Source organism: Haliotis rubra, unplaced genomic scaffold (assembly GCF_003918875.1).
Source record: "Haliotis rubra isolate DU_JTF1 unplaced genomic scaffold, ASM391887v1 Scf150, whole genome shotgun sequence".
Taxonomy (NCBI): domain Eukaryota; kingdom Metazoa; phylum Mollusca; class Gastropoda; order Lepetellida; family Haliotidae; genus Haliotis; species Haliotis rubra.
The window spans coordinates 1,281,041-1,309,021 of NW_025765448.1; the positions used below are offsets into that span (position 1 = coordinate 1,281,041).

A 27,981-nucleotide genomic window follows, 5' to 3' on the forward strand; every position below is an offset into this window, starting at 1 on the left:
TTGGTACATGTATATGGCTTACTCGTCTTGGTACATGTATATGGCCTTCTCGTCTTGGTACATGTATATCGCTTACTCGTCTTGGTACATGTATATCGCCTACTCGTCTTGGTACATGTATATCGCTTACTCGTCTTGGTACATGTATATCGCTTACTCGTCTTGGTACATGTATATCGCTTACTCGTCTTGGTACATGTATATGGCCTTCTCGTCTTGGTACATGTATATGGCCTTCTCGTCTTGGTACATGTATATCGCTTACTCGTCTTGGTACATGTATATCGCTTACTCGCTTACACGTCTTGGTACATGTATATCGCTTACTCGTCTTGGTACATGTATATCGCTTACTCGTCTTGGTACATGTATATCGCTTACTCGTCTTGGTACATGTATATCGCTTACTCGTCTTGGTACATGTATATCGCTTACTCGCGCCATAATATCGCTTTCATGTTATCGCTTTCTCGCACCGGATATTTTGAGGCGAGGAAGCGATGGCCTTTCTCGGCAACCATGCAGTATCAAATAAAAAATACTATATCATATCATCATATCTTTCACAGGCATCACGGCCGGAATTATCTTCCTCATCGTCTTCCTCATCTTCCTCTTCCTCATCCCGAGAATCAGGATTGCAATCGCCCTCATTGAGGAAGGCAGCAGGTAGGTACAGAACTCATATATCTCCAGCATATCTGTTGAAGGGACTTTCTTTGTTAGAGACGAAGATTCATCAGATAACAGAATTATACTAACTATTACACATCTCTGTAAACCTAAAAGCCAATATTTTTCTGTTCAGCTGGCGAAGGATAACACTTTAATAAGGCCAGTTGGCTTTAAGGGAGCATAATTCTCAGAAGAGACGATAGATACCTGATTCGAAGAGTTCATTAGTATTCGTTTCAAGAGTGTGATAAATCAAGACTGGAACATGATAGTATTAACGCCTGAATTCGGTGGCTTTTCAAAATATTTTCTATTACTTTATTTTTCATGAAACCTTCCTGAACTTTTATTGGCTGGTGTTTATGGCTCGCCCGGCTACTAAAACCCACGTAATCTTGCCTTAGTGTTGTTTGTTGCTTTACGCTGCATTCAGCAATTTTCCAGCTATAGGCGAAAATATTGTCTTCCCACTATATTAACAATGCTCATTTTTCCAAATTGTAAATTTTCAGAGCTGTGGGGAACATGATCTTCACACTGATGTGGCCAATCGTCCCGTTTGTCCTACAACTGGCTGTCATCACAGGCTGGGCAACTATAGCTGTGTATCCTATCGTAACGTTCAGGGAGTGAATGAATGAGTTAGATTTAACGTCGCTTTGAACAGTATCCCGTTACGTTGATGCGTGTCAGAGGATGCAAGGAGACAACGGTGTCAAACTCTACTGAAATCTTTAAAAAAGTTTCTGAAGAATTAAAAATTGTCTCGAAAGGTAAAGAAGTAACCAACATTCAAAAATACCTTAACGTTCATCCAGCTTCCTAGCCAGCGTTGGACGTAATCAGAACACGTCAGCCATTAACGTAACGTTTCCTAACGGGACCATCGACCCTACGGCTGTTGCAGCACAGGGGGACAATCTTATCGATTTGGCTTGTAATCAAGAGGTACGCGCTTTCTCTTCATTATATATCACTTTGATATTGTGTTCCAATGACAAGCAATTACAACATCTTCAAATATTCTGTCATGAATGAATAAGACTGTGCTACAGTAATTCTTTTTTTAAAATGGCACAGAAGTATTTCTAATTCTTGTCAATCCAGATACCGCTTTGTCACCTAATATTGATGCCTCACAATGAACAATGACTTCAGTATAGGTTTCTTATCAACATAACATTATTGTTTCAGATTTTGCCAACTACCAACACCTCACTCGGAGATTTCTGTACACAAGTGAGATACCATGGCGGAGAGTGAGTTAATTTTCTGACACAATGGCTAGGTTGATAGAATGCACTACTTCTGACAGAATAACATTATTCAGCTCATGAATAATTTACAGCTGATTACGGAGAAATATGAAATAGTATGAATTCTGGCATGAAATGGCAACAATATTCGAAGTCTTCAATTCATCAAATTCATGAAAAGTAAAGCAACATATCCGAGTAGTTACTCAATGACTCAGTCCTTAATGACCTTTCTAATAATCCGGATCGATGTACCACTCCAAGCGGGCTTCAATTGTAGAAAACAGTAAAACATAAAAAAATGCAAGATTGACATTGTTTAGTGACGAAGCCTGACACCCCACCTTTCCAATGTGGTACTAAGTGCTAGAAACCGCGATTCACTGTATGCAAGGAGCATTATTCTGTACTCACACTCCCTTATTTCGGAGACACTATCGTTGGGTTTAATGTATTTTAGATTCCTTTTCCACAGATATGATTACTACAATTTAGCATGGCACAAAAAGAAATGTTGGCATATTCCACAATTAGCAGTATAAATAATTGAAATGAACGTTAAACTAACCAAAGCTTTCGTTGGATCATATACGTAAAGACGATTATTGTCAAGAAAAAGAAAGTACACTTTGAAGACAGTCACCGAAAACTCAACCACAAACCGTGTCAAATACATCGCCAATCAATGATTTTAAAAAGATAATTTAAAGAAATTTTCTGTCCATAACAAAATTGATCCTCTTTGTCATACCAGCTTCTAACTGCCACTTGAAGAAGTTATTCTTTTTCTTCGTTTTAATTTTTAGCTACTATCAAACATGGGTGTATATTGCGCTCGACAGTTTGTTTATATGTTAAGTTCTAAATAGAACTTCCCGTCCTTTCAGGTACACCATCTACCTCCAGATCTACAACGTGTTCATGTTCTTCTGGATGGTCAACTTTGTAGTGGCCTTCGGTCAGATGACCTTGGCTGGAGCCTTCGCCTCCTACTACTGGGCTTGGGACAAGAAAAAGGACGTCCCCACCTTCCCCCTTCTCGGGGCAATATGGCGGACACTCAGGTACTGACCGTCCATTCTCCTAGCTCTCCAGTGTCACAAGACTCCAACACATTCACTTAAGTTTGCTTCGTGTTGATTCTGGCGCCGCAATATGGCATGCAGAGTTGCGTTACTTGGGCTTATCAGAAACATCTTGGGATCCATGATCCATTCCTGTAATTTTTACCGTTATTTTGCCTTTACGCCAAATGAATCTGGGTGGACAATCGACGGGTTATTCTCTCGTGTTTATTTATTTATTTATATTGTGAAAACAATAATTACATATTCCCGTGAATTCTAAATGATATATCCTCAGTATTTCCAAAGAAAATTCGTTCACTGGATATTCTGGATGCTCAAAAACTTTTAAACAATACAAACGTATACGTTGACAGTTTTTTGGTGACTCTTTTAGCAGAATGTTTTTTCCCCGTGAGTTTCATGTGACTGGATTGCTTTTGTTAGCGTCATGTCGTATATATCGTTCTCAGTACGCACAATAATTATTGGTAGTAGCGAATGCCTTCAGGACTATGCGTGAAAATCCGTGTTAGAACTGGTCTTCAGCAACCCCTGCTTGTCGCAAGAGGCGACTAACGGCATCGGGTGGTCAGGCTCGCTGACTTGGAACACACATGTCATCGTATCCAAACTGCGTAGATCGATGCTTGTGCTGTTGATCACTGGATGTTCTGGACCAGAATCAATTATTCACAGACCGCCGCCATATAGCTGGAAAATTGCTGAGTGCGGCGTTAAACAACAAACCAACCAGACCAACCTTCAGGGTCGTCATCATTATGCTGTGTATACGAAACACCCTAGACAAAAGAAGACGATGTCAACAAGTGATACAGTACAGTACTGTACAAAGTATTGATATATACAAAGAGTGAACGTTGTATTACAGATACCATCTTGGAACCTTGGCGTTTGGTTCGCTGATCATCGCCATAGTCCAGATGATCCGTCTGGCGTTGGAATACATTGACCACAAGCTGAAAGGGACTGAAAACCCAGTGGGGAAGTTCTTCATCAAGTGAGTTGAAGTAGCTGGAGTGATGAAGTATTTAGGCTTCAGAATTACACGTTTGCGATATAATGCGTGGCTGTAGATCTGCTTGTTTTAAACAGCAGGTTTCAGTGTGTCACCTCTCAACGTGTTTGTTGGTATATAGAGTGGAACAAAGAATTGTTTATTTTTTTAAAATTTATTCTCCTTCTTTTCCACGTTTGTTTCAATACATGTAAAGTCCTACTCACACCCACCGTCACTTTTGAGGAATAATATAACCAACATGTTGTATGCAGCCTAGATACTGCAAGGGTATCATTCAGGAAGCTAGGTGACATCAGGCGACCCTAGTGTTCTTCTCAGATGACCGTAGCTCTCATCCTTTAACATAGATTTACGATCGTCGTTGCTCCGAGATCGTACGTACGTATACCAGTGGGGTCCTACTGACGTGGGCGAGGCACTAGGCTGAATGGCCGGGATTTGACGTTGGAACTGTCTTTCTGCATCTGAATAACAGTATAAACAGCGAAAATGCAATGATACTGTATTTTCGATCTACAAATTGTCAGCAATGTTGAATTGCTGAAATAATGTATATGTGACCTTACATTTTGACTACCTCACTTTCCTCTTTTCGGAAAGAATGTATTATATTTTTTAGGATTTTAATTCATTCATCTATGTTTTCGTCGTAGATGCCTAAAATGCTGTTTCTGGTGTTTGGAGAAATTCTTGAAATTGCTGAACAAAAATGCTTACATTCTGGTAAGTGGTTGTTTATCCTGACAGTTATGTATATTTGCTATCAAACACAGTTATGCCAAAATGTCTCATACTCAGATCCAGAGGTAAATGTACATGATATACACATTACACATTGTTTTGCCTGCAAAATACCCAGCTGGCTAACAACTTCCAAAATACTGTCCAAACCAAGATTTCAAAATTAGCTTAGAAAAGCTAGTTAGGATTACTCCCCAGCAACCTATTTGGGTCTTATGAGACGACTCAATGGAGCGAGCTCCCTTGCTGTGATTTAGGTTGCACAAAACCATTTTGTTTTCCAATAGATATCCATAGTAACGCTGTATTTTCTTAAACATTAGGGGTAAAGCGTTCGCTCGTCACGCCGAAGGCCCGTGTTCGATTCCCCCACATGGGTAAAATGTGTGAAGCCCATTTCGGTGTCCCCTGCCGTAATATTGCTGGAATATTGCTAAAGCGGCGTAAATTCAAACTCACTCACTCACTCACTCTTAAACATTAACTAGACTCACTCACTCGTCACATTTATAGTCATATAGGAAAGTAATATTTTCATTATTTTCCCTTACAATGACGGTATAACATAAATATTGAAATACTTTCAGACTGCAGTTTATGGCAAAAACTTTTGCTCGGCAGCTAGAAAGGCGTTTATGCTGATTCTAGAGAACATAGTTCGGTGAGTACAATCGTCATTACTTCTGGTTGTTTTCCCTGTATAAACGTGTATTGTTCTTGTAAGAATGTATGTTATAAAATGTTCCTCTATGGTAATGTTTCTATCAGTGTAACATTGTACAGCATAGTGATCGTGGTTAAATTCTGCTTGATCAGTATTGAAAATGATTGTCAGAATCATGGGGACCATGGAATGTTTCATACGAAAGTAATTCTCAATCTATTTAATTAGAGAAATATTTTCGATTTTCTTTCTAGAGTGGCAGTTGTTGACAAGGTCACGAATTTCCTCTTGTTCATCGCCAAGCTGGTCGTGGTTGGCGCTGTCGGTAAGATACTTTCAAATCTGTCAGTTCCACAAAACTGTCTTACGCAACTGCCTTACTTCAAGGGGTGGCGAGGTAGCCTAATGACTAAACGTTGCACATCGTTTCATCGTTACAATGTTTGAAACCATTGTCTAGTGTCCTTCGCCATGATATTGCTGGAATATTGTTTAATGCGGCGGAAAACTATACACATTCGTCCATACGCATGACACACGTGCTTGTGGAATAGATTTGTGATTTGGTGTTCCCATCCTTAACAATATAGAATTGCAACGTGAATACAGACATGTAATGAATGGTGTTTCAAAAGATAATCCTTAACTGTGTGTGTGTGATAGAGAGAGAGAGAGAGAGTGAGAGTTAGAGAGAGAGAGAGAGAGAGAGAGATAAATATATATATATACCCTGCCATCCCTTTCAAACACAACGCTCCATTTAAACAATTCAAACAATAACAAAATGTCGTCTGCTCTTACCGGTCGTCTGCTCATTTCGTATCCCTGGTCGCGGTTATAGCGGCTGTGACCTCTATCCGGGTAGTCACCACGGTATCTGCCGCGATCATACTGATCGAAACCCCTTGACATGCCTGAGTATAATTACTGGTACATGTAAATATGTTCTCTTCCGGGTACAATCGCAGGTATTGTGGCCCGTTGCTGGGCCGTGATGAATGACCGGGTACGTACAGGAAAATCGATATGACTCATTCCTGACTAAAACACAGGTACCGCCTTTCTGGAGGTCCTTAAATCCAGCTATCTACTCCTCGGTATCTCCCTTTTTTAAATATTCGAAACCAAAATGTTTTAGTTGCCGTGACACGTGATTATCTGATATCTTACATACATAAAATGGTACAGCTGGCTTCTAGAGGGAGCAATCAGTATTTTCAGCAAATCATAAATCTTGAGAATATTTTTGTCGTTGCACATATTTTATAAATAATCGATATCCACTTACTTCAGGCAACTGTTCCAAACTAAATTTTGCATTACAGTATTAGATACTGTTTAAAGTTACTGTTTACACATGAACTGTTGTATTGTAAAACAAATTCGTAACGTTGAAAGGATTTTTGTCATGAGTTCAATAAATAATAAAAATCGGTGACAATTGGCGAATTCATAACAAAACTTCTCACTAAAACGCAGCTGTTCACTAGCACGATATTTGCACATGTGTTTCAGCAATTTGATGCATGATCCTCGTGCAATTCATTTGCATAAGGTTTGCAGTGGGTTCCTCCAAGTTAGTGGAGAAATCAGTCTTCGATGTAACCATATTTACACAACTTAACGAGTGTTATAAGTGAGCCTAAACATTTGATGGGAAGCATATAATGAAATTGTTTAGTTGGTTTGGTATAAATCTGTTACTCACTGGTGATACAAGCTGATATCACACGAGGTGCTGAGAGTGTTACTGAGCCAGATAGCTAGCTCATCCTGACCACAGGGGCGTGTCACGCTTAGAAACGGCGTTAGAAAGACATATAGGTATATAGACCCTACCCTAGTATTATATAGTACTAGGGTAGTGTCTATATACCTATATGTCTTTCTAACGCTGTTTCTAAGCGTGACACGTAGGGTCTATATACCTATATGTCTTTCTAACGCCGTTTCTAAGCGTGACACGTAGGGTCTATATACCTATATGTCTTTCTAACGCTGTTTCTAAGCGTGACACGTAGGGTCTATATACCTATATGTCTTTCTAACGCCGTTTCTAAGCGTGACACGTATGGTCTATATACCTATATGTCTTTCTAACGCCGTTTCTAAGCGTGACACGTAGGGCCTATATACCTATATGTCTTTTTAACGCCGTTTCTAAGCGTGACACGCCCCTGTGATCCTGACTGGATACTAACTGAAATACTATTTTACTCACTGTTTTGTTTTACAGGTGTAATGTCATTTTTCTTCTTCGATGGACGGATATCCTTCCTGAAGACCTACACGCCTGATCTCAACTTCTACTTCGTCCCTATAATTGTAAGTCACCATATATGCCGTTACGTCCAGATCCCGATTATAGATATCGAATGTTCCACAGTACCCGATGACACTGTTGCCTATAGACCGGAACTCTTACTGTCAAAGGAGGGTGATAACCCTTCTTTAGATTCGGGGCTGATAGAGTGTAGGGGGAGCTAGCAATCGAAACTTAACAAATCACCGCTTCATTTATCTGCTGAGTGCCACTTTATAATCCATATCAGTCCCAAATGATTATCTTAACCCCGCCATACTCCCCATAGAGCACTGCATGTCTGACCATACGGTCCCCATACTATTGTTTGCAGTTAAAGGGTGGCCAAAAGCTGAGTGGATGGGAATTTCCGATGTCCCTAGAATAAAAGCTATTCAAAACACCAGACCATAAGACTCAACCCATGCAACAAGAGAACTAGACTCTGTACCTTACAGAGGGCGTGTAATCCCACAGATAAAATATGACAATATTCTTGTATATATTGTACAATTGATTGTGATTGACCCTTGTCAGACAGATCCTCTGTGTAGCACACTTGTCCCTAGAGCCCCTAAGGTGGACTGGGTTGTCAGGTTGTGACTTAGACTCCATGTCGTCGTGTTCAAAGATTTGTTGCTTAGCTCCATTGCTTTTGGATGCAAGACAAAGCTATTCGAAATTCATTGTTATATAATTGGAATGTTAGCCTTCTGATAACATCGCACTATTGTTCTAACATTTGATTCGTTGTCATTGGTCATTACGACACAATACTCATACGCGAATCCAGGAATTTTCAGTGGAGGGTTTTTGAACCCCTCTGAACCCCCACGCCCCCCTCCCCCGGGGTCCGCCAATACACAACATTAAGTTCAATGTGCTTTTAACTGATTTGCCCCCTGGATCCGCCAGTGATGAATTATCCAATACATAACCAGCAGTAGCATGAAACTATATAGTACTATATCAACCCACTTATGTGTTTCAGATCATCATCCTCGCCACGTACATCATCGCATCCTGCTTCTTCAGTGTGTACGAGATGGCGGTGGACACACTGTTCATGTGCTTCTGTAAGTGGCGACTAGTTTCTAAAGCTAATATTTACCTGGGATACATTCACGATATGCTCTTAGCAAGAACATTAGGGATGAAATCATTATTTTGTTGACATTTGTTAGGAAGAGCAATACACATTTGTATAATCATTAACCTGTATCCTAAAAATCCAAAACAACTGACGTCCCAAAGAAAGTATACACACCTTAAGCTTGTTCTTTTGGATGTTGTATACAGGCCGGAATAGCCCTAAATCCGCCATTTTGATTTTATGACGTCATCATCGAACACCTGGCTGACCTCATTTCACAGGGGTGTCAATGATCGTGGGATCCGGCGTCACATCATAGCATCACACCATGACATCATGCCATTAATTTGGACCAATCAGCATACAGCCAACTCACTCCGGTGTGACTCACCCTGACCGAGGGGTCAATGACCGCGCGCCCCGTGGGAAACACATCATAGCATCACACCATCACATCACGCCATTAATTTAGGCCAATCAGCGTAGAACAACTATCGGGGCTCACTGGACCACTGACCACAAACTAGTTTGGTCCGGTTTCAATTTTACCTATTAAAAAAACCCTCTGACAGTCAGTTGAAGTTATCATTTTGTCCTCTTACAAAATGTTTATATTTTCTATACTCAATAACCTTTTCTGCGGAGAAAATCTGTCATCTCAGAGCGCGCGCCGTTGAGGCATGGTGATTTAACAGTCGCAGCCTCCAGACACTTCCCTCGTCTCACTCAGCCGAGGTGTAATATGATACCTCCTCAAGTTGTACTCAAAATCGTGGGTCTAACATTAGCCTGTCTCACGTGTCTGACCCATATTATTTTGCCTACAGCCTAGCCCTCCCTGCACTGCTAAGGCTCTTAATGAAGTCTAGATTTCCCCCAGGTTTGCCTTGGGCTCCTTGTCAATTTAAATAGGTTTGTTTGTTACTATCAAGATAATACATTCAGACACTAAACATTAGTCTAGTCAAACATGTACACTCATATCTGTAAAAGAAATGATACGGGTTCAGTTCACGGGTTTTATAACACATTTGTTCAATGCAATCAGCGTTCATGAAAATGGTTTGAGTTTGTCTTGACCATCACCAAAACAACCCAACTCAATAGAATTTCAAACGTATTTCAAACTCACCGGTATTCACATTCCGTATTTGAATATCCAATCCATATTGTCATTGTATCCTGCCTTGTAATGCGATAAATATAGGAATCAGGGATGATATTGAGATGTTATACCCAAATCCCATATGTTTGTGATTGTATTGAATGAATCAACCACCAAAACACATGAGACTAATATTGCACCTTCCATGTAAATAGAACATATCTGGGATTGTGTTGTGCAAAATACTCTCCCTCTCACAGTGCTAGCAGAGACGCGATCTGGTGACCCACATTTGCGTGTGTGGGACTATGCTGTGGCGAGAGGGGCGGGGGGCACTGTAGTCCCTGAACCACTTTAATTTCCCCACTGCCAAGCCCTCTCTGCAGTGCTAAAGCCCTAAATAAAGCAAGTCTAGATTTCCTCAGAATCTCTGGTCTCCCTAGGGCTCCTTTTCAATATAAATGAGCTTGTTTGTTACTATCAAAATTATATATTCAGAGACTAAGCCTTAGTCTAGGGGCACTGCTGTGGCAGAGGGAGGGAGGTTTCTGTCGACAGTTATAGCCTGACGACATTTCTCGCGAGTGTTAAAACACCCATGAATAAAACTGCTCGTTAGAATGAACACTAACTAGGGCGTGTCAGCTTTGAAATGTGCGTTCTGGTCATGGGGTTTTTTTTACATCATATTTAGGAATGCAACTTTCTCTAAAATTCCATCAGGAATGGGGTGTAACTGTATAGTGTTAGCATGAAAGAGTAATCATAAATGACAATCCACTGGTGTATATTATTTTTATATGGGTATTTATATAGCACTATAGTCCATACCGCATGCATGCTCAAAGGGCTGGTAACTTTTTCCTTGGATGTCAATCACAGCCATACTACCATTCTCAACTCCCCGGGGAGCATCTTGCTGCCACTAGGCGCACTAAGTTAATGTGGCTCCCAACGAGGTATACATCACAAAAAAACAAGATAAACTGATTTCATTTTTTTATTAGCTCCGTTTTCAAACGAGTACAACTACGGGATAGGAGCGCTCCCAGAAGTTTACTTTACATCTGTTGTCTTATCACCGTTCCTAATCGTCATGGTCTTCACTCTCTTCATCAGATGTTATGTCTGCATTATCATCTTCGGTCAAGCCTTCGACCCAAGACTTATATTGGTACAGTTTGGAAAACACATCATGATACAGATTATTTGTGTCTCCTACTTGTTTCAGTATTCCTTGTGTCTTTGGACCATACTGCAAATGGTACAGATAAGTAATAAATCGGGCATACGTCTCTTTAAACGTGCTCCACATGAATTTGTTCAGTTTGGCTTGAATCATGTCTTCGTTTAAACCTCTTTTCATGTACAGCTGTCGTTTCTCATCCAAAAAGTCTTTATTCAGCTCACGTGTACGTGAATACATTTGTCTTATACCTTGCTCTTCGAGATCAGCCATCTCTTTTTCCCTGTTGTTTTGTGTGACATCGTTTAATGATTCATCATCATCATCATCATTTTCCATTTCAGGACATTGTTTATCGTGTAAATGCCTTTGTAAGTTGTGGTTATTGCTAAACACTTGACCACAATAGTCACAATCTGACAGTGTACGTGGCGCCTTCACAGGAGAGAAGTTGTCGTCTTCCTCCCTCTTCCTTTTAACTTGGGGTATTCCCGGTGGACCCACTGAAGACTTTACAGGACACCAGTTTCTTCTGTGTTTTTGCAAATCATGCACGTCTTGAAACATGAGTCCACAGTCATCACAAGATGGCATGGCTGGGATGTTTTCTTCACACGTCTGCTCACGCCGAAAGTCTAACTCGGACTGAATGGTCCTAGCTTGAATGTCTCCTTTTAAGCTGAATGCATTGGGGCAAAGTCGCAAATCGGGAGGTGTTTGGGGTTTTAGATCAACCAACAAGTAACCATATGGTTTCTGGATAGCCCTTTGAAACGGCTCCATGAAACGGTCTGTGTTACCTGGATACATTTGCCTCGCCAAAGTCATGATGGGTTGTTGATCGATAGGGTTGTTGAACAGAAGCAGATAATGGCAGTTTCTTCGTTGTGTGGGATCCTTACTGAAATACAAATTCTGGTTCAAGGCTATCACTGAGAGATTACGATGATGACTTCCTTCCGTAAACAGATCTGTAATGCGTGGATCTTTGCTCGCTGTCGACATTAAATCATCGAGGATCACCACATTCACCACATGGGGGTCCAGAAACGCATCCTTTTCGAGATCAGAAGGAATGCCTTGATGAAATTCCACATAGGGATAAACATGGGTTTGAATGGTGTTATACAAGGGCTGCCATCGTTTGTAGAGCCAAATAATACGTTCAGGATAAGGTTTAATGTTCATGCGTTCTAGAATCTGTTTCACTTAGTACGTTTTTAGCTTTAGCCTGCAAATAGTAATATTTGGTCCATTTCTTAGGATCGTCCAAATAGGGTCTCCAGTATCTCCTGTTCATTGTCTTGTTCAGAATGAATACTGACTCTCACACAGAGGTTTCAGATGAAGTGTCACTATCACGGGTCCACAGCTAAATGAGGCTTTCACCGTTTCTGTCTTTTATATAGATGTATGCTAGCCCTAATTCTAACTTCTAAAAACATGTTGTTAGCAGAGTGTGGTTTCGATCCACGGTCCTCTGGGTTATGAGCCCAGTGCGCTTCCACTGTGCCACTCTGCTCTCCCTTCACCTACCTTTTGTTAGGACTTTTATAACCAAAATTGATTTATTCTCAAATAGTCACAAATACACACAATATTGTACGATGAACATCACACTCGTACACATGTAAATCTACATGACTACCATGATGTCATTCTCTTTCGGTTGCTATGCTCCTGATCTAAAAATACCCCTGGGAAAGTGGTTTAATCCAAGGTCAACTCAGTACAAGGTCATTGACACCCCTGTGAAATGAGGTCAGCCAGGTGTTCGATGATGACGTCATAAAATCAAAATGGCGGATTTAGGGCTATTCCGGCCTGTATACAACATTTGGAGACGTAAATAAAAAGTCACAAACATTGTGCAGGTGTTCCCAAAACTTCGATTTTGCTTCAGACGATACGACACACGATAAATTTTCTCCTGTATCGATACAAAACGATCCACCTGCTACACTGAATAACTAGCTGTTCGTTAAAGTATCCGCCACGGACATATTTCTACAGCTAGCTTTTCTTTTTGAACCTAATCTGAAATATATATGGTCGATAAGATCTGACGTCCCGTAGTCGTCAACTTGGTTAATATTGGGTTATAGTGATACTAATATACAAGTCTGTTTCAAACTATTGTTAATGTTATTCATAATAATGTATTGTAATAACCATTGTCAAATGTATGCTATATATGTACTTGTTCCTTTCCAGTGATGGACATAGAGAAAAACGACGGATCCCCAGAAAAGCCTTACTTCATGAGCAAAAACTTGAAGAAAATCCTGGGCAAGAAGAACAAAGCTCCGCCTGCCAATGACGAGGATGACCGACATCACAGGGGAAAGAACTAATATTCTTACACACAATATTAATAAGGTCATACGACCATTGATAAATCAGATCCAATCATTTCAGTTTGTGTAATGATCATTCATCTTGCTTTTGATATGTGTTCATTGTTAGGAATTGCTCCAATGAATACTAGCTCACAGTGAGTGAGTCTGGCGGGACACCAGAAATGACAGTGTCATGGGGGAAGGGTCACAAACATCTATCACAATGGGAACATGTAAATAAAATTTTCTTATTTTTGAATAATGACGGTTTTACTTTTACTACAGAATGAACCTAAGGGACCGTACACAATATACGGCTAGGGGTGGGGGTGATGAGGATGGGGGCACCCATTTTGTTCTGGGAAGGTAGGGGCATCACTATTTTCACATGGACTGGGGGTGAGCAATTTTGTACATGATAACATTTAAATATTTGCTTAAAATTATGGGGAGGGGCATGGAGGGGGGCATTGATTTTGTACATGACATATAGGGATGGTCACTTACATTGTTCATTAACGTTGGCGGGGGTGGGGGTGGGGTGTCATGGTATTACATGTATTTGGTGGAAACATAACAAAATTGTATCCATATGGGGACTGACAATCTATGATTTAGATCAAATTTGTAGCTTGTCATCTAGCTACTGTTTTGTATTTGTATTGTGTTTCGTTTCTCCTTTAGCATCTCGAAGAATCAATGTGTAAATATGTAAATACAATACATGGTATAATTCAGGGGACAATATCAGGGAAAATGGCAGCAAAAGGCAGGGGAAAGGGGTCACTAAAATCTACCACAATGGGGGCATAGAAACTGAGCTTTCCTTTTATAAATAATGATGTTTTCGCGTTTATTCAATTTGAACATTATTCGGTGACTGACCACACGTTGTATGTGTTGGGGGGTCGAGATATTTTGCATGTATTTGGGGTTGACAATTATGTTCAAATTTCAAATATTTCACCTAGCTGTTGTATTTCAGTTATCAGTTTATAGGGTGAGTGAGTTTAGTTTTACGCCGCACTCAGCAATATTCCAGCTATATGGCGGCGGTCTGTAAATAATCGAGTCTGGACCAGCCAATCCAGTGATCAACAGCACGAGCATCGATCTACGCAGTTGGGATACAATGACATGTGTCAACCAAGTCAGCAAGCCTGACCACCCGATCCCGTTAGTCTCCTCTTACGACAAACATGGGTTACTGAAGACCAATTCTAACCCGGTTCTTCACGGGTATCAGTTTATAGACGTTGAGCGTTGTGGCATATGTACAGTAATATATGGTTATAATGATTTCAAAGGGATCACTAAATTTAGATCGTCATAAGCATACACTACATAGCAAGTGTAGGGGGACCCAATTCGTTACAAGCGTGTTCGTCATAAACGTACTTTACTGCATTTGATACCAACAGAGGGCTGACATGTAAATATTTTTCAAAAATGAAATAGAAATATATAAGTAGATAAAACTAGCGTAATGTGATAGTGATTGCCAAAACCTATCTAATATGATGATGTTGAAAGGTTTCAGTAGGGGTGTGTCATAAAGGTTCACAGGATGTATGCATAAATTTCCTCTAAGATTTTGTTGATGGCTGCTTAAGATCATTCTGTACAAGTTCCGATGAAGATATCCCAGTACACGTAGTTCCTTGAATACTAACGACTATGTGTATGTAAAACTTTACAATCAACTCCATGGTTCATCATCCTCGACAATCTCCAGGGTATACGTTACGATCACCATAGTGGAGGTGGTCCTGTGGTACAGGATGTAACCTAGCGTTCACGATTGTTGCTCTCTACATAGACTGTGTGCGAGTGCGTTTGTGCGTGCGTGTGTGCTTGTGCAATGGCGTCTGCTATTTAATCAACTTATGAGGGTTGGAGATACAAAAATATATCAGTGTCATGACCATGGAACTAAATCATATAGTGACGTTCAATTTAACCAGACTTTTCACTTCATACAATTGGTAGGTGTCATCTCATTGTGTTATGTTACTCCATCGTCTGTCTCTCCCTGTTGTTTAATATCGTCTACAGCAAGTTCCACTTAGATGTTGTGATCTTTTAACAATCAAATGTCCACTAAAAACTCCAGTGACTGACCTTAAGATCAGGTGCGATAACACAACGTCAGGTCACACGTTGTTTAAAGCTGAATATATCAATATTCCAGCGATATGATGACGCCATGTAAATAATCGAGTCTGGATCACACAATCCAGTGATTGATATCATCAGCAACGACCCAGGTTACGATGACACGCAACCAATCCGCCGCCCCTGCCAACAAAATCTGTTAGTAGCTCCTTCCCTGGGACCAATTTTTACATAGAATCGTGTCTGTTTAGGAGATAATCATATTGTGTTTACATTTTGGAAGTGATTATAGTTGGTTGGACGCTGCTAACTGTTTCATCTAAGCCTCACGCTTTTACATTTAGCTGCGTTCAACCAGCTATAATCACTTCCAAAATGTAAACACAACAGGATTATCTCCATTCTATCATGACATATGCACCATGAATAAAACGCGTTTTAAATATGCACTCCTTAACCTTGCGTAATGTTTTGACTCTACGCGCAGTGAACCAGCTCTCAGAAGTGGTTATTGAATTTTTTTCACTTCTAATTTTTAGTAACAGCCAATCAAAAAACGAACATGGTAGAATTGCTGTTTACCGCCGCACTCAGCAATATTCTATATATAAGGCGGCAGTCTGTAAATATTTGAGTTTCGACCAGACAATCCAGTGAATGGCATCATGTGCATCGATCAGTTGGGATACGATGAGATGAATCAACCAAGAAAGCGAGCCTGACCACCCGATACCGTTAGTCGAATTTTACAAGTATGGGCTGCTGAAAACCAATTTTAACCCGGATCTTCATGGGAGCTTGTCTGCAATATCGGTCACATGTCTAAACCGCAAAAGATCCTTTCCGTAATAAGCCTCAATTAACTTGACATATGTAGCGAATATGTTCCTGTCTATTTTACTCTTTAGAGTTTTTTCTCAAACAGAACTAGTTTCAATCAAATGTATATTTCTTGTACCACATACAAATATTTTTTATACTGTTACTGATGCATTCCAATGTTTTATGCAATTTCAAAGAATATATTTTGTTGTTTCATATGGTACAATGTTGCAAGCCACTCATGAGTGTTGTGTCCCATTAGTCCAATACATGAGTATTAATATATATGAGTATTAATTCTTAAACCAGCAGAATTTCTTACCCAGAAACAGAATTGTTACATATTCAGCATTGTTCAAAAATAAAAACATAAAATCTACACCCCCTAGCATTATTGTGAATTGGATGTGTGGAGTGAGTGAGTGAGTGACTACTTTGGATTAAAGGATATCATTATAACAGCATTCCAGTTGTGTCAACTTATAGCCCATGATGCAGGTATCAGACTTTTACCACTCCAGAAAACCATGGATATGGTGCTGAAAGACCAAGTCGCATACTCAGGATGAAAAAAAAGTCAAACACACAATCACAAGTTCCTGATCTGCCCAAGGGCGGCAATTCCACACTATGTTTGGCAGCGGCTGGTAGTACAAACAATTTGCGATTATATATTCTGTGTTAGGAAAACAAAGGCATAATGAGTACAGTTTATACTAATATATTTTATACAGGGATTTTATTTTTAGTTCCATGATGCCAATGTTCCATCACTTACTTCGGTGATCTGTTAGTCATACCATCAGTTGCTGGTATATCCTAAATCAGAGCAAATACTAAACTTTAATGACAACACATGGGTAACCTCATTCTCTTCCCACAGAGGTTACTCCTGTCATATCTTCCTACGTAACCTCTGATCTAATACGGCCCTTTCATGGTGTGAGCGTTCAAGACTCGTGATCGGAGACAATCAGAGTTAGTTGTGCAATCAGCGACGTTGTTTCAAAAGTGATCATTCGCAAGGCCTCGGTAATTTCCGCATGCTTTCAGAAAATCTAAATTTCTTCCCCTGCGCGATGCGCAAACGTTTCTTCTAGACAGAACTCAGTCATGTTATGGCGGATCAGTGGCGTCTCCATCGCCCTCGTTGACAACGGACAAGCTAGCCATTAAACGTCTTGTGTGTAACATCAACACAATTCCCCGGCAGATGGGGGATATTTGTGGCCCCGCATTTGCTTGTGTTAGTCAAGTTGAATCTAAGTCGATGTAACACGTGTTCTGATTCGATAGAAAGAAGGGAGATAATTCGTGTTGCGATCTTTTGCCGCTAGGGGATTTTACGGGAACTGGGAAATATGGCCGTATTAGAACAGAGGTTCGTAGGAAGATATGACAAGTAACCTCTGTGGGAAGAGAATGGGGTAACCTTTTTCTTCATTAAGGCACTTGCAAACATTTTGATATGTGTAAAACATGATTACATAAATTCAAATTATTTGACTGACTGACTGAGTATGGTTTTACGCCGCTTTTAGCAATACTAGCAATATCACGGCGGGGGACACCAGAAATGGGCTTCACTCATTGTACCCATGTGGGGATTCGAACCCGGGTCTTCGGCGTGACGAGCCAACGCTTTAGCCACTAGACTACGCCACCGCCTTCAAATTATTTGAAGATAAGTGAGTGAGTGAGTATGGTTTTACTCCACTTTTAGCAATATTATAGCAACATCACAGCATGAACACCAGAAATGGGCTTCACACATTGTACCATGTGGGGATTCGAACCCGGGTCTTCGGCGTGACGAGCCAACGCTTTAACCACTAGACTACGCCACCGCCCTCAAATTATTTGAAGATAAGTGAGTGAGTGAGTATGGTTTTACTCCACTTTTAGCAATATTATAGCAACATCACAGCATGAACACCAGAAATGGGCTTCACACATTGTACCATGTGGGGAATCGAACCCGGGTCTTCAGCGTGATGATTGGACGTTTCAGGCTACCCAACTGCCCCAAGCAAAGTTGAGAGAAACAGTGTCAGAAAGGTTGATGGACTGAAGTCAAGACTGAGTCTCATGATGTTAAGTGACATTAAAACTGATCCCTACCACAAACATATACATTAGTATACATTGAGCTTGTATTGGTCATCTCAGACAAGGTTACAGTGGACAGCTGGACAAAACAGATAAAGTAGACATTGCACAGGCCACCATATATGTGAAGTAGTAAATCCATTACTGAATAATGATAATATCACTGAAGAGGACAACTGCCACATTGGCTTAAGTTCTGTTTGTCTGACACCACACTCAGTTATATTCCAGCTATATGGCAGCAGGGAGTCAACTTAAGTCAGTCTGGAGAAGACAATCCAAAAATCTACTTCACACCAGATAATACCTTTGGCTAATGATGCCTGAAGGCTAAGTAATCAACCAATTTATAAAAGATGGCATCAATACTGCCTGAGATAAAATTGTGATCAGAAATCTCAGAGCAGTCTCCAAATATGGCTGAGCTGGCTTCCTTCTAAAATTGGAAGACCCGGTTGAATCCCCACATGGGTACAATGTGTGAAGCCTATTTCTGGTGTCCCTCGCCGTGATGTTGCTGGAATATTGCTAAAAGCGGCGTAAAACCAAACTCAGTCAGTCAGTCAGTCCTTCTAAAATTCAGCTTAACAAGCCTTGCTAGAAAACTACATGTCACATTACATGTATGTAGGGCAGGCAGTATGATGGAGGCACTATGCCATAACCTCACAAGAACTTATGTTGGAGGAATGCCCAAAGTGAAGCTGGCAATAGACAGTGTGGTGAAACTGATGTGCTGATACACCAAGGGTCGCATGTTAGTGGTTTAAGGCTGCACGAAACCATTCAAGCAACATGATTAGGGTGAAAGCATTTAAACCTGGACAAGAGTGTGAGGACACCAGAAATGGGCTTTGCAAATTGTACCCATGTTGGGAATCGAACCCGGGTCTTCGGCGTGATGAGCAAGGACTTCAACCATTAGGCTACCCCATCTGTACTAGACACTCCTGTGATCAATAATTCACTCTCTGCATATGATCACACACAATCAACCAATTTGGTCACTTTTACCCCTGGCAGAGGTGTGATTACACAATGCCATTTACAAAGTGGTCAAATGTAACATATGCTATATTACACTTTCTTAGTAAAGTACAAATTCTAGTACTTTTTTTCAGTTGAGCCTCATCCGGGATTCGAACACTGAGGGTGCGAGTTCGAATCCCGGATGGGACTCAACTAAAAAAAAAACCAAATATAGCATATGTTACTGGCAGAGGTGGTTTGGGACCAATTTCCACTCCTGTATCTGGTGGTCAAGTTTTATATCAGTGGCTTGTCTGAACCAGATCTGAACAGGCTACTATGACATACCTGGAATATTGCTCAGTGAAGCATTTAACAAACACTGAAATAACTACACAATGTACTCCAGTGTTTCACACAACACAGAAATATCAGTCCAGGAAGCACAAAAGTATAAAATGGACACAGAAAATCTGTCAGTATTTTATTAATGCAAGACATTTACATCTCAAGGAGTCACTAATCCACTGTCAGATCTTTTACTTCAGGAGGTTACATCTCCGCTCCATGATCTGATGACACTTCATTGGAAGGTCATGTCAAATGACCTTGTGCAAACCTTGACCCCCAATCTTAATCTTAATCTTAGTGCTCTTAAGCCAATCAAATGTAAGCATTCTCAACTAAATTGGAATAATTTCTTTACCATCATAATTCAGAGCTTTTAAGAGTAACTAAAGAAAAACACATCAGAAGATAAATATATATACCCTCCATAGTTGACACTATCGGAGGGAGGTGCCATGACACTAATGTGGGAGGTGAGGTCGATAGGGGTATAATGGCACGCTGGAGATTATGTCCTTCTTGTAGGATATGTGTGTAACTGTTTGAATAATTCTGACTAAGGCCTGCCTCAGATATCATGACACAGTTTAACATAGATTCCTTTGATTCGATAAACCCCCATAGACCCTATCCACAAAGCGTTACATCACAACATCATTCATAAGCCTATGATAAACAATATAGTTACAACAGGTCGTAACATTACGAACGCTTTGTGGATCAGGATCCTGTCATTTACAAAAGCTGCAGGATGGGTAATCACATGGCACTTAGACATGACAGAATATAGAAAATATCCCAAACACTTTAAATAAAAGGCTGCTGTTTATTTGATAATGCTGATGATTTGTATTTGAGAGACAGAAATCAAATATATGTGTCTGAATATCTCTACTCATTATTAGTAAGTGAGTTTGGTTTTACGCCACTTTTAGCAATATTCCAGCAATATTCCAGCAATATCGCACCAGGGGACACCAGAAATGGGCTTCACGAATTGTACCATGTGGGAATTGAACAAGGTCAGTTTGAACCCATCACCCCTGCTCCTAGCATTCAGAAGCCTCCACAGCTATGGAGGCATTCCCAATCTTCATAAAGAGATGTATCATATCAAGTAAAAGATCTGATATACATGACAATGACAGAGACAAACAACAGCTTATGTTGACATATTTACAGATATTTACAACGTCCAACGTGAGCTCTTGACTCTTGGACTCCCAACATACACGAATAATGACAAGCACATATACTGTGATCCTTTTGACACAATATTCAGGTCACTTGGGCATCTGGCAAACTTTTCCGACAACCATCCCACTGGATGTGGTGCTCATGAACAGTGGTTTTGTCAGAAGTTTTGTAACAGTCATGCCAATGGTCAAAACCAATCATTTCCACACGAAGTGTGCATGTTCTGCTAGATATCCAATGGCATTCACCATGAACTGAATCACTCTTCCAAACCAACCATGCTTTAATTTGTAAAAGTGAAAATGTGTGAATCAATCAGGCTGACATCTAGTAGTATCTTCCTCGTCTCCATGACTACAAGTCTTCATCCATATCCACTTCCCCTGACTTCTTGCTCTTCTTCTTGCTCTTCTTCTGTTTTGGTTCCTCCTCCATTTCAGCTGTAAAATACAGACAATTATTGATAAGCTGGATGATTCCATGAAGTAGAGCATAAAGCCTAGTCTGCAACACCATACACTCATTAAAATGGTTGTGTAGTGAAATGGGTTTAGTGAACATGGTGAACTTGTACTGCTACACACACTGTATGCATATATGAGTGTGTGGTGCGTGAGTCTGTCTCTGTCTCTCTCTGGAATGTATGTGCGAGTGAGTGTGTGAGCGTGGATGCGTGCGTTGTGCGCGCAGGTGCAGGGAGGCTTGGCCACATAGTTGTTGGTTGTTGGTTTGTTGATTAACGCTGCACGCAGCAATATTCCAGCGTATATGGCGGCGGTCTGTAAATAATCAAGTCTGGACCCGACAATCCAGTGATCAACAGCATGAGCATAGTCATACGCAATTGGGGTACGATAACATGTGTCAGCCAAGTCAGCGAGCCCGTCCATCCAATCCTGTTAGTTGCCGCTTATGACAAGCATGGGTTACTGAGGACAAATTCTAACCTGGTGTAGCAGGCCATTTCTTCCCGGTCTAAACTTTCCCCGGGGAGATTTTCTCCTAGGATATTCTTACCCCAGGGAAAGTTTGGGCTAGGCTAAAGTTCCCCCCACTAGGCCAAACTTTCCCCCTGTTTAAACTAGGATATTTAGTTCTGTTTTGACCTATATTTTGGTACACAGTTTTGCCAAATACTTAATTTTTGCCTCTGACTTGGGTATAGTGATTTGAATGCATACATGTTTGAACGGCATATATCTCTAAATCCATCCTGCTCCTGCCGCCATTCCTATGGAGGCACATTGCATTAGTTCTTCATCTGTCCACCATAAGATGTAAACATTCAATCGCACATTTGATGGGTAAATAAGATGTAGTATACACAGGCTGCTTGTTCTCTTATCATGCTGTTTATTATATAATATTAGTTGTATTTTTGTATAAATGTAATGGAACATTATTCACATAAGCTTGTTTACTAATCCATAATCACTTTGGGTGAATGAAATATGGTTCAGATATCCACGGGCTAAGTATACCCGTTATCAAACCTTGTCTTTTGAATATAGAATAAGGCAATATAGTGGAATGATAAATGATACAGCATTATATAGATATTGTGTTGGGTTGTTGTTGTGTTGAGGTTTACATCTGCTTCCAACTGTTAAGTTGATGTCGCCGACATGGATGCCATATTCAAAGCCATGAGTGATGGAATAAAATTTTGAGTGGATATGGACATCCAAGTAAAAACTGGGTATTTAGTTGAAGTTTCGAATATAGTAATGATTTTGAGATAAGCTAATTTTGAGTAAGTGGGGATAAGTAAATTATTAAAATAAGAAATTAAGTAAATAATAATATAAAACAATAGCAATGATATAATATCTTTGCTTTTATGCTTGCTTTCCTTTGTAATCTCACCTTATATAAGGATATTGAAACAAAATGTAAACCATGTACATGTTATATATGAAGATGAAGATGGCCTGTAAATTGTTAATGGAACTTGACATCAACATGAATATCTTATCAATGTGTTCACATGAATAGCTATGTCTTGTTTTCGTTTCTGACTTTTTTCAAGACGAACATAAACATGAAAACAAGGTTGGGGAAGAAATAGTCTTGCTTGGCCAGAATCTCCCCCTTTTGATATAAGAACAAGGGTTTGAAAAAAGTAGCCTTTAAAGTTGATTCAAGGGTGGGGAAAGTTTGGCCTAGGACAAACCTCCCAAGATTAAGTTTCCCTGGGGAAGGTTTGGCCAGGGGGACAGTTTGGCCTGTTACACCGGATCTTCACAATTACTTAGCCACAGAGACACTATGCAATTTTTTTTACATTTAACTCAGACACATTATACAGACTCCTGACTCCAAACCAACCAGTCCTTGTTCTATTCCCTAAATACCAGGCACCAGCCAGGGAAACAACAAGTATGACAATAATGACAGAAGCTGTATTGCTGGCAGTTTGACTTTAGGTACATGATTTCCAGCTTCACTCCCTCATACAGTGAAAAGTTGACTTTCAGCAAGTTGTTAGAAGACCCACACACACTCTCGATCAAGTTGCATAGTGATTTAAAGGTCAGATCAGTGGACATTTGGTCTGTTAAACATTGCATAAAAAGTTAACATCACAATTAGTGAGTGAGTTTAGTTTTACGCCACACTCAGGAATTATCCAGCTATATAGCGCCAGTCTGTAAATAATTGAGTCTGAACCAGACAATCCAGTGATCAACAGCATGAGCATCGATCTGCGCAATTGGGATAAGATAACATGTATCAACCAAGTCAGCAAGCCTGACCACCCAATCCTGTTAGTCGCCTCTTATGACAGGCATGGGTTACTGAAGATCAATTCTAACCCAGACCTTCACGGGTCTTAGCATCACCTTAAAGGTGTGACACCTTACTAGTGACAGGTGATGTAAATGTAAATATTGAAAGGTGTACATTATTGTTCTTATGGGAATAAACATTGTACTTGATGCTTTTCTCAAAAATGCCAAAAATCCATGCATAGTAAAAGGTAGCTTTCCAATATCTGTTTGTTACATATGCAATTTTGTTTTAAAATATAAAATGGTTTTCAAGTTGTACATGCCAATGGCACAGAAGTGTCTCCAAACCACTTTAAAAGCCTGTGCTCACTCCTGTCAGAAGTGACACTGCGAGATGACCATCAGACCACCAACACTGGGTACATCCCACCTACCATCCACTTGTATCAACTTGCTGTCATCTTTCACTGTGTGGCGGAGCCGCTTCAACATCTTTTGTCGACGTTTGCCTGATACTGTGATACTGGTGTTCCGGTTCTTCCTGAAAATGTAACATTCAGTCTAATTGGTTGGTCGGTTGGTTGGTCGGTTGGTTGGTTTGTTGTTTAACGCCGCACTAAGCAATATTCCAGCGGTCTGTAAATAATCAAGTCTGGACCAGACAATCCAGTGATCAACATCATGAGCATTGATCAACCAAGTCAGCGAGCCTGACCACCCAATCCTGTTAATCACCTCTTACGACAAACATGGGTCGCTGAAAACAATTCTAACCCGGATCTTCACGGGTTCAGTATAGATGGTGTGATATTTAGCACATCCAAAGTACCTTCTGGTCTAGCATGTTGGTATTTACCGAAATGCTAGTCCAGGAAATATAGGGTAGGTATTTAGCAGCAAGATACAATACTATCATTGTTATTGCCTGTCATCTCTTGCTGCCCTAATGGACTTGATTGGGGGTCATTTTACGCAGCACTCAGCAACATTCCAACTGTATGGCAACGGTCAATAAATAATCAAGTCTGGACCAGACAATCCAGTGACTGATATATGAGCAATGATCTTTGCAAATGGGATACAATGACATGTGTCAACAAAGCCAACCACGCAATCCTGTTATGACAAGCATGGGTTGGTGAAGACCAACTTTAAATGGGTTCTTCACGGATTCTCTCCTGATGGTAATTTTCATACAAAAGAAACCCAAAAATATTTTTTGGGACTCATAAAATATTCGATTGTGGATAAAAAAATGCAACACTTTGATTTGTGAGGCAAACAAATCTCAATAAAATCAGGTCCTAATTCTTGTGATTGCTAAACAAAGATATGAGGATATCCAGTCAAGAGTCACGTTAGAACAACCTTTCATCCAACAACAGAGCCATCTGATGACAGTACAAATTGTGTTTTCCAATCATGCAATCTTGAAAAGGTTAACAATTCATAAATTGAATGACAGTTATGACTTAATTCATAAAAATATTTGTCTTTTGATTAAAAAGGATAAACCATTAATTCACAAAAAAATTTCCATAGCCTGGTCTGCAGCAATATTCCAGCACTATCACGGCGGGGGACACAAGAAATGGGCTTCACACAGAGGCCAAGATAAGCTGCGTATCCGGGTAAAATACGCATATAAAATTTCCAATTACGCATTGAAAATAATTGTTGCGCACCACCACGATTTAAAATGTTAGATACGCAAAAGTTTAAAACAAATGCTGCACGAATATATTTATAAAAATCGCTTTCGTAATGAAAGAGACATCGATTGCTATCAAGTTGTACTGTTAGTATAGGACAAGTGTTGTACTGTCAGTATAGGATCAGTGATTTTTTATGAAATCATTTCCATTATATTTAAGTTGGTTTTGATTAGGTATGACATAAGGCAGAACATACCTGCTTAGTAAACTTACTCAGTCACATAATACTTAGGTGAGTAAAATGACTGAAATACGCACATATTTAAATGCAGTGGGTAACGGAAAATGAAATACCGACTCAACATTCATAATACCCACTCCAAAAATATACAGTGGGTACAGTACCCACATGAGCTAAATCTTATCTGGAGCTCTGCTTCACACATAGTACCCATGTGGGGAATCGAACCTGGGTCTTCGGCATGATGAGCGAACGCTTTAACCATTAGGCTACCCCACCGCCCCCTTCAGATTATGAATCAAGAACCTTGTTAAAATACGTAATGTGTTGTCCGGATTGGAATTTGCAAGTTTGAAACAAAGGCTTTAAAAGTTAAAAACGCTGATTGGCTAATGTCGACACCTTGCAAGTCATTTCATTGGTCGGTCAATATTCACAAAAATATCTGTGATAGGATGTCCTCTGAAAAATAAAATAAAACTAAGAAATGGTTTATTGAGACTTAAAGGTAAATTGACAAGAGGAGCTATGAAGATCAGGGTTAGAATTGGTCTTTACCAACCCATGAGAGGTGACTAACGGGATCGGGGTGGTCAGGCTCGCTGACTTAGTTGACACATGTCATTGTATCCCAATTGCATAGATCAATGCTTATGCCGTTGGTCATTTGGATTGACAACGACAAGGAAATATAGTCCAGCAACTTTAAATGTTTAAAAAGTCCATTTACTGAAGTGCCAGTGGCACCATTAAATTAGTTCCTGATAGTCCTCCTGGGCCAGTACAAACTGGAATCCATGATGGAAACCGTAGCATGTATTATACACGAATGTTGACAGAACGGCCTGCCAGCAGTCATGAACGGTAAATGATAAATTATCTCCCTTTGCTTTTGTCTACAAATCAACTAGTGCCTCATTTCTTGTAAACAGAAACACTTCAATGCTGCCTTTTGTGTTAAGCCAACATAAAGTTGCAGAATCCTGCAAAACCATTACCCCAATGTTGCCCAAGATATTGTGTAGATAAAATGATAAGCCAGATGGACAAATACCCATTCCATAGAATGCCAATCAAACAACCCTAAGGAACTGTAGCAGTAAGAGGATCCTAACTCCCATACTTTTACATACCTTCATGGTGCTAAGATTACTGTAGTATGTATGGCTACTTTCAGCAATATTCCAGCAATATTCAAACAATACAAAAGCAATATATCAGAAATATTGCAAACAATATTCCAGCAATATACCAACAATATCACAGAAATATTCCAACAATATTTCACCAATACACCAACAATATTTCAGCAATATTCCAACAATATCACAGCAATATTCAAACAATACAAAAGCCATATCACAGAAATATTGCAAACAATATTCCAACAATATCACAGCCAAATTCCAACTATATTACAGTCATACTCCTGCACTATTCCATTCACAGCACAGCAATATTGAAAAAATTATTCCAACAATATCACAGCAATATTCCAGCATACTCCAGGAACATTCCAACAATGTCACAGCAATATTCCTGAAATACTCCAGCAACATTCCAACAATGTCACAGCAATATTCCTGAAATACTCCAGCAACATTCCAACAATATCACAGCAATGTTCCCGAAATACTCCAGGAACATTCCAACAATATCACAGCAATATTCTGGAAATACTCCAGGAACATTCCAACAATATCACAGCAATATTCCTGAAATACTCCAGCAACATTCCAACAATATCACAGCAATATTCTGGAAATACTCCAGAAACATTCCAACAATATCACAGCAATGTTCCCGAAATACTCCAGCAACATCCCAGCAGAGGTAAACCAGAATGACATGTGACCACTTGAGTAGAACTTAACTCACAGCTTCTTCCGCAGCTGTTCCCGGCTCATTAACTCATCATCCTCCACCAGCACCTGACTGCTCGTGTTCCTCTTCTGCTTCTTCTTCTCTGTTCTGTTACAAGGGACATAACCCTTTTTTCTCCGACCCTGTGCAATAAACAATTATCATGAGAGACTCACATTTAGTCTCTGAAATGAACACATATTACAGAAAAAAGTTCTTAAATTATTTTTATACAATGTTAAATAAATGGAGCCTATAGATTTTCTTCATTCTATGAAACTGTACAAATCTAACTTACCACATATTATAGATTGCATGGGCTGTACTGGATATATTTGTTTCAGGGTCTGTATGACAGACTAGGATCATGATGATAAGGCCAGTTAAAACAAATCTGGTTTATCAGAATTTTTGAAAAAATAGACATGATGGAGAGATAAGATTATAATTTTCATTCAATTAC

General features: G+C 39.9%; 1 protein-coding gene and 1 long non-coding RNA gene across 2 annotated transcripts in view; one reads left to right on the forward strand and one right to left on the reverse strand.

Annotated features, from left to right (window-relative positions):
* The window catches only part of LOC124270265 (choline transporter-like protein 2), a 48,929-nt gene extending 34,705 nt beyond the window's left edge, over positions 1 to 14,224 (forward strand). Inside the window, exons 13-24 of the mRNA XM_046705301.1 lie at positions 570 to 669; positions 1,188 to 1,280; positions 1,494 to 1,623; positions 1,870 to 1,934; positions 2,819 to 2,995; positions 3,888 to 4,016; positions 4,691 to 4,760; positions 5,366 to 5,439; positions 5,697 to 5,767; positions 7,679 to 7,767; positions 8,736 to 8,820; positions 13,343 to 14,224. Of these exons, the coding sequence (XP_046561257.1) occupies positions 570 to 669; positions 1,188 to 1,280; positions 1,494 to 1,623; positions 1,870 to 1,934; positions 2,819 to 2,995; positions 3,888 to 4,016; positions 4,691 to 4,760; positions 5,366 to 5,439; positions 5,697 to 5,767; positions 7,679 to 7,767; positions 8,736 to 8,820; positions 13,343 to 13,482 (1,223 nt within the window). The 3' untranslated portion in view covers positions 13,483 to 14,224. The remainder of the gene's footprint in view (positions 1 to 569; positions 670 to 1,187; positions 1,281 to 1,493; positions 1,624 to 1,869; positions 1,935 to 2,818; positions 2,996 to 3,887; positions 4,017 to 4,690; positions 4,761 to 5,365; positions 5,440 to 5,696; positions 5,768 to 7,678; positions 7,768 to 8,735; positions 8,821 to 13,342) is intronic.
* Positions 14,225 to 21,430: 7,206 nt separating this feature from the next.
* Positions 21,431 to 27,660, reverse strand: LOC124270267. The gene is made up of 3 exons (XR_006896710.1): positions 27,534 to 27,660; positions 24,194 to 24,300; positions 21,431 to 21,467 (listed from the first exon to the last, which is right to left on the reverse strand). It is a non-coding gene; the product is annotated as an uncharacterized LOC124270267 (long non-coding RNA).
* Positions 27,661 to 27,981: the final 321 nt, after the last annotated feature.